This window comes from Quercus suber, unplaced genomic scaffold (genome assembly GCF_002906115.3).
Source record: "Quercus suber isolate HL8 unplaced genomic scaffold, Cork oak 2.0 scaffold_402, whole genome shotgun sequence".
Taxonomy (NCBI): domain Eukaryota; kingdom Viridiplantae; phylum Streptophyta; class Magnoliopsida; order Fagales; family Fagaceae; genus Quercus; species Quercus suber.
This window is the reverse complement of record NW_027069853.1, coordinates 21,016-34,183: the sequence shown is the minus strand read 5'-3', so window position 1 is coordinate 34,183 and position 13,168 is coordinate 21,016. Positions and strand designations below refer to the sequence as shown.

The 13,168-nt window shown below is 33.1% G+C and overlaps 1 protein-coding gene across 1 annotated transcript; it reads left to right on the top strand.

Annotated features, from left to right (window-relative positions):
- Window positions 1-2,198: 2,198 nt before the first annotated feature.
- On the top strand, window positions 2,199-8,170 carry LOC112034268 (putative L-ascorbate peroxidase 6). The gene is made up of 6 exons (XM_065761237.1): window positions 2,199-2,693; window positions 3,342-3,478; window positions 4,190-4,313; window positions 6,516-6,637; window positions 6,992-7,058; window positions 7,847-8,170. The coding sequence occupies exons 1-6, from the start codon at window positions 2,371-2,373 to the stop codon at window positions 7,947-7,949; spliced, it is 876 nt and encodes a 291-aa protein (XP_065617309.1). The 5' UTR covers window positions 2,199-2,370; the 3' UTR covers window positions 7,950-8,170.
- Window positions 8,171-13,168: the final 4,998 nt, after the last annotated feature.

Here is a 13,168-nt window from a genome sequence, read left to right as displayed (position 1 = left end):
CCAAGAATAGTAAGCACTAGTTAGCTGATTCAATGTGCTATCATTTTCAATGAAAATTACTTTGGCAGCCGGAAAATAAATATGCTAAACACGGTTGCATTGGTTATTCCGATGGGTGGAGGCACCCTTCTCCCCAAGGTGGCTATTTTGCCAAATTCTTTTAGAGATATTGCCTCGTGCCTCTAAGTAATCTCAGGGGCTCTAGAAATTTTTTTTATTTTATTTTTTGATAGTCATTAAAAAACTTAAATTATATAAAATCTAATAAATAAAAAAAGAATTTGAATATATCGACATCACCAAAAAAAAAAAAAAAAACTACTTAATGTCTTACAATTTCCTTCTACTAATAAAATAAAAAACGCATAAAATGACTAATGAGAGATAGAATGAGCGATCAGAATGTTGAGATTAGAGTAATAAAGTGAGAGAGAATTTGAAATTATAATAGAGAATGTGCACATGGAGAGAGAGAGAGAGAGATGATAACTATTGAGACTGCAAGCCAAGTCGCCGAGGAGAGCAAAGCCACTCCACTTGCAATTTATAAAATCGAGAGAGCAGAGCTGCTGACGTTGTCAAAGAAAGCTCATTGCCACAATATATCTCTCGAAATTGTCTTTTAGGAAAAATGAAATTAGAGATTATTTTTATGGAATTGGTGAATGAGTTAGGAATCTAAACGATTAGGAGTTCTTATTTTTTTATTTTATTTTATTTTTGAATGGGCTTTTTGTTGTATACTTTATTCAATTTATTGTTGTTGGGCATAATCTAGTTGTTGTATGGGCTATTTTTGCTGTTATTTAGGCTAATTTTTATTGATGTTATTTGGGTTTTTTTTAAGGGTTAAGAATTGTGTTTGGGAGGCCAATTTTTTTTTTTTATGAGAAATGCTACGTTTACAATGTTTTCACAACAAATTTTAGGTAGCAAACTAATATTGATAGATAAAAAAGTGATGTTAGTGGTTGGCTCAATTTAAAAAACTAGTAACAACTTGCCACTTAAAATTTGTTGTGAAAATATTGTGGACTTAACATTACTTTACTTTTGTTGAACCCAAAATCTTGGGATCCTCAAGTAAGGTTGTTCAAAACAATCCATTATTCTCAATCCAATCTCTCACATGGCCACACATCAAACAAGTCATTATTCTCAACACCAAAATCAAAATTGGAAATTAGATTTCGAATTTTCTTCACCATACTGACCTTACCCTAGGCATAGTGAAACTACTTTTTCAAAAAAATAATAAATTTTCATCTCTTGTTATTTTTATTCTTTTAACCATGATATTTGGTTTCTCTAAATGAAATCAATATTAGTTTGGTTAGAATTAATTTATTGAATTACGTGCTAAATTGATATGAAAAAAAATAATGTGTCAACTTTTAATGGTAATATTTGTTATAATTGTTTTTGCATAAAGAAATTTAAAATAAATAAATAAAATCCTTTTTTATTTATTTTAGAATCAATAAAATCCTACTGTAAATCAAGTTCTTAGTCATATTATTAATTAAAAATTAGATTTTAGCAACACCTAAATACGAAAAGTTTAGTAGTGTTGAGAAATATTAGCCACCGATAATTGTACTTTTAAACTTAATTAATAATTTTGTATCTCAAAAAGCTAAAAATATTAAATATTAAAATTAAAATCCAAAATTGCTACTTAAATAATATAAGGAATTCTCTCATTTATTATCGCCCCTTACTAATGTGGTCTCAACTATAGTGGTAGGTAGAAAATTATTAAGTAATTTTAGAGCAAATGGTGATGTGATGCTCTTTTATCCAACATTTATAATAGATTTCATAATAAATTTAATTAATAGAGTCCATCATAACTGTAAAATAATTGAGCACCACATCACCGCCTAATAATTATGAGAAATATTACTACAAATTTTAAGTGGCAGGTTATTACTGAATGTTATAAGTGGACAAAAAAATAATTTTAGTGGTAAGTTCAAATTAAAACCAATAATTACTTACCACCTATGATTTATTGTGAAAATATTGCGAAAATTAATAACAACTTACTACTTAGAATTTATTATGAAAATATTAGGAAGACACCACTTTTCAATATTTATTAGTCAGAAAATCACTTTTTAACAAGGACTTTTTCCACTCACTATGCAACTTCAACTTTCTTCAAGCCCTATTGGCGTGTGGGTGTATTCCTTTGTCTCATTCCCTTAGTCTATATATGTGTGTTTCTCAAATAAAAAAATTAAAAAAATAAAAAACAAAACAAAAAACAAAAATCAAGACAAAAACAAAAACAAAAACTTTCCCCAAGCCCAACCCCATACCACCATTCAAACAAAAGCAGAGACTGTGAACCGTCCATTACAGATAATGAGTATGAGTTCATCAATTCTCTTCAACTGTAAACCCGGCTCTCTCCTCTGCTCCTCCTCCTCCTCCTCCACTTCTTCATTCATATTCAAATTCAAATTTCCCGCCAGGTCACAATGTTCACCCCTCCCAACGGTCGAATTCCACGCCACTACGCCCAGGGCTTCCACTCACAATCACAGTCACATAAGCATCGAGAATGAGTCTGTCTCAGGTGCAGGGGCAAGTACAAGTAGAAGAAGAGCACTTGTATTTGTAGCAGCCACCACAACACCATTGCTTCTTCTTTTAAAGCATGAGGCCTCTGCAGTTAAGGCTGCTGGGTTAGTTAGTTAGTTACCGCGAACACTTCTTCTTTCTTACCTGAATTCTTTTCCATTTTTACTTTTTTGTTATGTTTTTTTCGATATAGTTGATGAATCTGAACAGATATTAGATACTACTTGCTTGGCTTAGGTAAAGTCAGTCTGGGGCACAACGGTTGGTGGTGGGTCTATGTGAAAGTGGTTGAACATCTCAGTAAATTGTGGCAAAAGTTGTGTCCTAAAAGAACTAAGAAAAACCACATCAGCAATGGTCTCTAATGATATTTTGCATATAATTTAGAAAGGGAAATTTCTATTGCACACACTCACTTTCACACATGGTACACACTCAACTTTTTGAACTATTGGAAATCATGCTTCAAGTCATGATTTATGTGCAAAAGTGGTGAGTGTGTGTACTATGTGTGTAAGTGAGAGTGTAAAATAAACATTGCTCATTTATAAAACTGTAGTGTATAATATGAATTCAATTTGATAGGTTTTATTTTTAAATTAGGTGTTATTAGGTACCATAAACTTTTGGAACAGTGGAGAATATAGTTAAACTACATACCCAGATGTTATATAATTGTGTGCTTATTTATCCTCTGACTAGATGCTGTTCTCATTTCTGTTTTACTTTATACTTCTCTATGAACATTGAAGGCTGGCTACAACTACAAGTGAGAACTACCTGCTCATAAAGGAAGAGGTGAGGAAGGTATTGTCAAAGGCAAAGGCGGCTGGCGTGCTTCGTTTGGTTTTTCACGATGCAGGAACTTTTGATAAGGATGAAAATTCAGGTATAGTCCGGATGAAATGTTATTGGGATGCTTTATGGAGTGATAATATTGTGGATGATGCTTACTAGTAGGATACATTATGCTATAGTCTGTCTTTTATCAAAGTCAATTGGTTTACCTATTTGATTTGTTTTCTTACAATAGATTATCGGTCTGGTTTGTAATTCGTTGCCAGATTTGTGCTTACCAGTGGTAGCTAGATTAATCATTTTTGAACCACTATTGTACTATAACTGATGTAAGACAGCAGACTAGAGAACATTCTTTGGTTAAACTGGTGAATGTCTTGGAAAAGTATTGAAGTTTTAATGTTCTAAAGATGGGAAAGATAATTTGAGGCTTTATAGTTCACAAAATGTCTCCAGATATTAGGAGCCATCCATAGTAGAGACTTAGCTTCTTATATTCTTCATTCATCTCTTTCACCTTGACAGTTCATTTTCATAACAGGAACAAGATGCAAATGCTAGTGATAGTTTAATTTTTATTGGATTGGCAAGATAGAGGTTCCAGACATTAGTAAAGTCAAGTAACTAGGGCAAAGCTATGAGTAGTTCAGTTAAATTCTGCTTTATTGCCAACTGATTCCAACATAAAAGACGATCATACATTTCATTCTGAAATTTTTTAAGCCTATTTTTTCACCAAATTGCAACTCTTATTTTTCTTACTCATCTCTTCATTTACTATGCATCATTATTATTACTGCAGGTGGTATGAATGGTTCCATCGTTTATGAACTTGAGAGACCAGAAAATGCAGGTCTTAAAAAACCTATGAAGGCATGCTCTCCTACACAACTTTTTACTTATAGGCAGACATATATTGTAGACTTGTATGTATCTATGCAACTCCTTGTTATGATTTTCAATAGGAAGTTTATTGTTCTGTATTTCTTGAATGTGAACATGAAAGCCAAAATGATTAACTTTTGTATAGGTAGACAAGTATTTTGTTACAACCACATTTATTTTGGAAGTATTGTACTTTGTTTAATACTGTCATAGTTTAGGTGGTTGTTTTTGTTTTGTAGATAGACAAGTATTTTGTTCAATTTCAAATGATACATGTATTGGTATTAAACATATATATATATATATATATATATATTGACTATGGTTAAATTGTTATTGTGGAATATTAATGATCAATAGGTATATTTGATCTATTACAAACTTGTGTTAGTTATTATTGAATTTTAAGCAGGTTTATACAGCATTAAAAAAAAGAGCAGGTTTTTGCGACGTTTTAAAGACGTTGCTAAAAATAAGAGAAAATCCTTTTTAGTGACGCCTTTAAAATGCCGCAAATAATCAATCCTATAGCGACGCTTTAAAAATGTCACTAAAAAACAAGAGAGCAAACGTTTTGGCGACGGCTATAAAACGTTGCTATATGATTGATTATTTGCGGCGTTTTAAAGGTGTCACTAAAAACGTCTTCAAAACGTCGCTAAATGTATTTTCTTAGATTATTTACGAAAATGTTATATTATTTAGTGACGTTTTAGAAAACGTCACAAAAAGTTTTTGAACGCTACTAAAGAGTAACATATGGCGACGTTTTTGGAAACGTCGCAATAGATCTATAGCGACTGCTCTATTGTGACGTTTTTGAATGTCGCAAAAAAAAAACGTCGCTATAGACCATTTGTGTCTATAGTGACGTTTTTTGGGTTTTTAGTGACGTTTTCAAAACGTTGCCTATACCCAGTTTTCTTGTAGTGTATGATTCCATTTTTTCCCTTCTTTATTAATTTTCTAGGGCACAAAAGGTGAACTTGTCAGCTGGACAGCTATAGCACTGAATTTAAAGGGGGATTTGGGTAATTCATTATACAATTTTAAAATTTTACTGTGCTTGTTAGCCTGTTTGATAACTTTTTAAATTCTCCTTTGTTATCAACTTTAACTTAACACGCTTGGTTGTGCCTTACTAAATACTTACACTTACGTTAGACAGATCCTTCAGTTTATTTAATGCTTGGCTTGGTAGCTTAGAAATGGTAGACAAAGAAAATAAGTTTGAATTTTGAATCCAGAACTTCTCACAATATGAAATCAGCCTCCATTCAATTGTCATTACAAAACACTTTTTCCTAATTGATGTAGCTTTTCCTTTTTGGGAACTCAAAAGCAACATAAAACCTTAGATTGCAAACAGTCATTTCATTTTCCTTCGTTTTGATACTTGTTTTCATTGGTTTTCTTTACTAGCAATCACTGTTCTACAATGGCCATACCAGGTCATATCTCATGAAATAAAAGCATGATGAGCCAGATTTTCAATTTTTCTTTAATACTTCAAAAGAACTAGGGAAACTGCTAGCATCAGCCATCAAACTGTTAACACGATGGTTATGTGTGCATTATAACCCACCCACCATGCGTTACACAACTGGCCTACCTGTCAATGTGTCATGCGAATGACGACATCCTTTATCATTGGCAACACCCATGCAAGACTTCTTAAAAAAAACATACCATTACCTATGCGCTACAAAATGAATGAAGTATCAATTCTGGCCAAGCACCAAGACTTCGACGAATTCTTGTATGACACTTGTAAATTCTGTCCCTTACCTGCAAAGTACTTGGTTTATTAGAAGTGTAGATAAAAGTATATTTACAATAATTGGATAGAGCTAAAGTGTACTTCCTACCTGTGAATTAATAGCAAGTTTTGGGGTCTATGTGTTTTGAATTTAAATTGCTTATTATGTAACCCATATTGACATTTATACATGCTGCAATGCCGAATCTACTTACTTTTAGATGTGTGGATTTGAAAAATTTAAAGCTTAAATACCTGTTTAAGCCTGGCCCCAAGTGATAAAGCTAAGAATTGCTGATATACATTTTAATAGTTCAAATTTTACGTGTTAACAAGTCTAAATTTTTATGTTATTTACTTGAGCTATACAACTGAATCCTTAGTAGGTCATAGCTAATAGGTATGCATCTTTGGCATATTTTACTGTGTAAGTAACTTCACAAAGGCCTTACTTGAAGCAAGACTCTCTTAATTTTTTGTGCAGAACACAAGATCTTGTTGCTCTGTCTGGAGCTCATACCCTTGGAAGTAAAGGTTTTGGAAATCCAACTGTTTTTGATAATTCATACTTTAAAATTCTTCTGCAGAAGCCATGGACATCTTCAGGTAGTTAACTAATCATAAAAATCATTTTAGTCCAGCTATCTTCTCAGTTGTTTATCGATGATTGCCTTTATCTTTGGCCCGAGATGTTTGTCTATTAATACTTTCTTTTGTCTTCTTTAAACTCTGCCACATGCGGCATAATTGGCCTTAAATTGCTTGCTCAAGTCTAGCCTATATAAATGTAAGATTACTGCATGATATATTCGGTGAGATGGGGTTAACATTTTTATTTGCGGTTTTGTCTTTAACAACTATTATCAACAAATTTAATTTAAGCAACTTACACTTTTTATTTTAATTATCAGAAAAGTCTTTTCTCCTTATTCATTTACTTATTCTGTTCTTCACATGCAGGTGGTATGGCAAGCATGATTGGGCTTCCTTCAGATCGTGCACTTACTGATGATAACGAATGCTTAAGGTTCTCTGTCTTTCATAGATCTCTTGAGCTTCCCTTATGACCTGTATTGTTTCACTAATTTGCTGAGCACTCAATAGCTATAGTAGGGTATGTGCGAAAAAGGTTAGGAAATGAATCTGATTGGGTGGAAAGATATATGAAATTTTGAAACATACTTGCTAGCGGGTGTGGTGCAAAATGATCCCAAACAATGCAATACATGAACTGTAGAAGCAACACAGATGTCCTTGATAATTGACATTTTATTTGAAGATGTTTGAGATTATTGGGTTTTATCACACTTTATATTCAGATTTTAGGAAAAAAATTGATAGAATTTCGCAGAGTGTGTCCAAACTGCAGACAAAACCTGTCATTTTCCAAATTCCTGAATTTAACACATGCATCTTAGTTTTCTCTCACACTGTTTCTGAGTCCTGACCCAGTCAACTTCATCTTGAATTTTATCAACTCGTTCACAGATTTTTCCTAACTAATCCAAATTGCTCACCTTGTGTTTTAAAATCCGAGGTTTTCTAAAGTTTGGACCTGATGTAGGTGACTTGATCATACATGAATATGCATTTATTGTGGTTCGTGGCAGTGGCTTCCAAATGGTGTCCTGGAACCAATAAAGCCATAGAAAAATAATTAAAAGCTCTCTCCCTCTCTCCCTCTCTAGGAATATAGCTGAAAATTCACTGGCATATGAGCTTTCAATTTAGAAAAATGATAACATAATTTTGGTGCAATATTTGTTTGTTTTCTTTTTGCTTAACTGAAGAAAAGCTCACTCCTTTATTGCACAGATGGATCACAAAGTATGCTGAAAATCAGAGCATGTTCTTTGAAGATTTTAAGAATGCTTATACCAAACTAGTAAATTCTGGTGCAAAGTGGAAAAGCGTATGATATTAATCAGGATTTTTTTTTTTTTTTTTTTTTTTTTTTGTTTCTCTTTTAATAAGATTGCAGATGTATTTACAGAAATTATATACAGGGAATGGGTGCATCAATGTGGTTAGATGTTATGTGATGCTGTAATTTTTGTTAGAATAATTTTCAAGAAGTGTGAATAAATTACAAATAAAGCTTGCCAATTTAATTCATATTGGATCGTGGGTTTTTCTTTTCTTTCTTCTTCTTCTTCCTTTTTAATTAGTACTTGTAAAATTTCAATAATGGTTCAGTTGGACGCAAGAATTTAAATGGAATGATTTAGACTTCAAATTTTAGTTTATATAACTGGAATATAGTACAAAATAGCAACTTTGTTTCTATTGATGGAATTTTTGGATGAATTTGAGCTTTGTTTCTATTGATGAAATTTATGGATGAATTTTATGGAAGAAGTCATTTCATATCCCATAATATCACAAATGTTTTTGTTTGAGAAAAATCTCATAAAAAATATACCGTTATATGATGACTGTAGTATATTATGAATGTCGATTCTTATAGTGTAGGCTAATTCCATAACAAATTTGATTGGAAACAATATGATGACTATAGTATATTATGAATGTTTTTTTTTTTTATACGAGTCTATATATTACTAAAAACTGAAGCGTAGCATTTAATGTTGCTACGCTCACGNTAGATTTTAAGAATGCTTATACCAAACTTTTAATTCTGGTGCAAAGTGAAAAGGTTGATATTAATCAGGATTTTTTTTTTTTTTTTTTTTTTTTTTTGTTTCTCTTTAATAAGATTGCGATGTATTTACAGAAATTATATACAGGGAATGGGTGCATCAATGTGGTTAGATGTTATGTGATGCTGTATTTTTGTTAGAATAATTTTCAAGAAGTGTGAGTGGCTAGAGTATATGATGAGTGGCTAGAGCAACCAGGCTCGGAGAAAGCTAAGAGATTCATGCACACAACATACCATCCTGTGGTAAAAAGCATTACTTCTCAGTTGCACAATTGGTAAAAAATTTTGCTGTCCTAACCTCTGATTCCCTGAAGTACGTTGAAAGTTGCCAAATTTCTCTCCACTGGCTCAACCCGACAGATTTGTGTGGCCATCACTTCTTGTTCTGGGGATTGCATCCATGGAGGAGTCCAGTTTTGATAGAGTTTCAGGATTTTTTTGTTCTTTTTCAAATTTTTACTCATGTATATACTTCGTACTTGACTGTTAGCTAGAGAAACATTACTTATGTGGCTATGTAATTCACCATCTCTTATTTTTATTTTTTTGGGATAATTACAATTTACCCACCTGTGGTTTGACCCGATTTCTATGTGCCTACCCGTGGTTTCAACTTTGACACTTTGCCCACTTGTGGTTCTCACCGTGAGTGTGCCGTAACCCACCTCTCCATTTTCCGTTACTCTAACACAGAATAAGTAAAAAACAAACCTAAAACGGATCAAAAACTCTCACTCAAATCTTGAACATGAAGAACATTAAGAATATACCCAAATTTTGAAACTTGAGTTGGCTCACTAAATCCAGAACACGAAGATTAACCAAAAACTAAACCCAGATTTTTCTGATTTTCATATTCAAACTAATTGTACCCAAACTAATTGGTTCAAAAACGACTCGTTTACTGCAACTACTGTGGGAACAATAAAACATGGCTCAACATTACCGGCGAACCCCATCTTAGTATACCTGCAATAACAAAAGGCAGAGCTTATAGAATACCCAATTGACAAAACATTTCGTCAAACAGTTGGTGTCCCTGTGAGTTTGCATATCAAAATCAAATAAATACGACTGCCCAAATGAATATAGCGAAAAATAAGCAAACCCAATTGGCCCATTCTATTGAAAGACTGGTGTATGATAAAAAATAAAAAATTGAAAGGGAAACCCCATTGGGGGCATTTCGTCAAACACTTTGTGCGCCTATATACACACAAATACGAAGCGTATTTAATCACATATATCTATAGAGGTGTACCCGGTGCCGTTGTCGATAACTACAGCGGGGCGAGACGTAGCGGGGTCCATGAGAAGGAGAGAAAAGGAAGCGTTCGTGTTGAAAATGGATCTGCGACTGAGATCCAAGAGAGAGTTTAGGGCAGAGGATCATGGTCAAGAAGAGCACTTTGAGGAGGAAGAAGAAGAAGAAGGTGATGGTGATGGTGATTGAGACTTAGGCTTGGATCGCAAGCGAAAGCAGCAACTCAACACACAAGAGTTGGTGATTGTTGCTCCACCCATTTCATTTCTCAACAGCAACAACAACGACGACGACGAGCGTGAAAGCTGAATAATTTTAGTCTCATAAACTTTGTCATCACTGTTTTTGTGCCCCCTGAATTTTCTGATTTTCATATTCAAACTAATTGTACCAAACTTGGGTTTAGTTTTTTGGTATGTTCTTCTACTTTTCTTCAGACTCACTAACCCAAAACATGATTGTGGGTTTAGTTTGGGTACAATTAGTTTGAATATGAAAATCAGAAAAATCTGGGTTTAGTTTTTGGTTAATCTTCGTGTTCTGGATTTAGTGAGCCAACTCAAGTTTCAAAATTTGGGTATATTCTTAATGTTCTTCATGTTCAAGATTTGAGTGAGAGTTTTTGATCCGTTTTAGGTTTGTTTTTTACTTATTCTGTGTTAGAGTAACGGAAAATGGAGAGGTGGGTTACGGCACACTCACGGTGAGAACCACAGGTGGGCAAAGTGTCAAAGTTAAAACCACGGGTAGGCACATAGAAATCGGGTCAAACCACAGGTGGGTAAATTGTAATTATCCCTATTTTTTTCCTATTGTATTTTCCTTTATTTTTTTTTTACCTCCTTTTAAACGTTAAAGGCTCCAAATAAAATTGTCTTGATTCATGTATTATCCCTGTGTATCTGAGTAAGACAATTGAACAGTCCAGGGGAATGATAATGGCCTGCTTCTTAAACAAAATTGTTGTCCTTATACGGTTCATATATATATATATATATATTAAATTGGTTGCAATTGAGATGAGAGAATGCTTTTTGAACAAAAATTCTGGGCCAATAAAACAATGACCCAAATGCAATAAGGCAGATTGGTACCCGAGCTTCTGAAACTCGGGTACCAATCTGTCTTACCAAATTTTTTTCAAAAATTCCTTGGGCCAAAAAACCTTGAGCCAAAGGCAATAAGGCAGATTGGTACCCGAGTTTCTGAAACTCGGGTACCAATCTACCTTACCAACTTTTTTTAACAAAAATCCCTAGGCCAATAAAACAATGACCCAAGTGCAATAAGGCAGATTGGTACTCGAGTATCTGAAACTCGGGTACCAATCTGCCTTACCAAGTTTTTTTTAACGAAAATCCCTAGGCCAATAAAACAATATCATATATCTTCATATCTTTTTTTTACTTCATCAATATTTTTTAAAGTTCAAATTTAAAAAAATAAATAAATAAATAAACAATGATAAAAAATAAACTTAAATAAAGAAGAAAAAGTCTCAATTGAAGAGACAAAAATACCACCCCAAAAAAAAAAAAGTTTCCTTTCAAAAGTATTAAGCAATAAAATTTGGAAACAATTACATGAAAAATTCCATAAAATATAGTAGGGGATTATATTATTGGCTATATATTAAAAAAAAAACTAATAAAATATACGCAATATAATGATATGCAATGATTTTAGGGGATCTTTCAATATTGAATGATCACTTACTATTCATAATACTGGCATTTAATTGTCAAGTTTGGTTAATATTTTGTATATATAATGCATATGTTGTATGCTACATACACAATATGTATTTGTTTATGGAGACACATGTATATTAGTTATAAATTTTGCCCCCCCCAAAGGTCAAATCCTGGCTCCGCCACTGGTATAGACAAATAAATAATTGAATCTCGATCATAATGTGCACTTAACCATATATATATATTCTATATATGCTAAAACTAAATAAAGAAATGAAAACATAAATCATATCGATAACATTTACTCGTTCAAGGTTAGAAATTCTAGAATTGTACTTAACTAATGTGAACTTCTTATCTTTAAGGTAAACTGAAAAAAAAATTTCTAATAAAATTCTAATAACATTAACTATTTTTTAGATGAAGTAAAAAAATAATAATAATATGCAATTAATATAAACTTATAAATTACGTAAACTCCTTTTTTCTTTCTATTTATATCAAGTTATCAATTTCTTCACAATTTAAAATTATCTGATATAAAAGTGGGGCTGTATATACAGTTTGGTATATTTTTTCCTTTTCCTACCGTACAGTTTCTTAATATAATCTTTCCTCTCATACTTACCTTACCTATGAAACTTGCATATAATATGAATTCATTACTCATCAAAGAAATTGGCTTAATAAAATAAAGTCGAAATGGTTGACATTTTATTATTTTATTTGTGTNAGCTGCCTCAAAATCATAGAAGATTCGGTCAAGCACATCCTCTCTTCATGTTCTGTTCACTGGGTCAATCAAGTCACTCACCCAGACCGTACCATCCCCATCCAGCTTTGGTGATAAAATTCTGGGCTTGTTCTTCACAGGGAGCCAGTTGTCTCCCCACACCCGGATTGAATTCCCCATGCCTATTCTCCACACCGCTCCACGCTTTATTACCTCTCTTCCTTTAATTATGCTTTTCCAAGCATATGATGCATTATTTGGGGATCTTGCTTCCATCACAGAGGTAGTTGGAAAAAAATTTGGCTTTGAAAACCTTGTAGAACAATGAGTGGGTGTAATGTAGAAGTCTCCACATTTGTTTTGCCAACAGTACATCATTAAACATGGCTAGGTCTTTGAAACCAATACCTCCTTGTGATTTAGGCTTACGTAAATCCGACCATTTCACCCAATGAATCTTTCATCACCTCTTTAACCCTAAAAAAATTTGCGGATTAACGCCTCAATCTCATTGCACAAAGTGAGTGGTAATTTAAAACAAGACATGGTATAAGTGGGGAGAGCTTGTGCAATAGCTTTGATAAGAATTTCTCTACCTATTTGGGACAAGAGTTTTGACTCCCAACCTTGTAGTTTCTTCCATATTTGTTGCTTTATGTGATTGAAGCTCTCAGTCTTGTTTCTGCCAACGAGGGAGGGGAGACCCAAGTACTTCTCATATTGTTGAACCATCGTTACTCCAAGCATATCTTTGATCCTATCTTGGATATTAGCATTGGTGGAC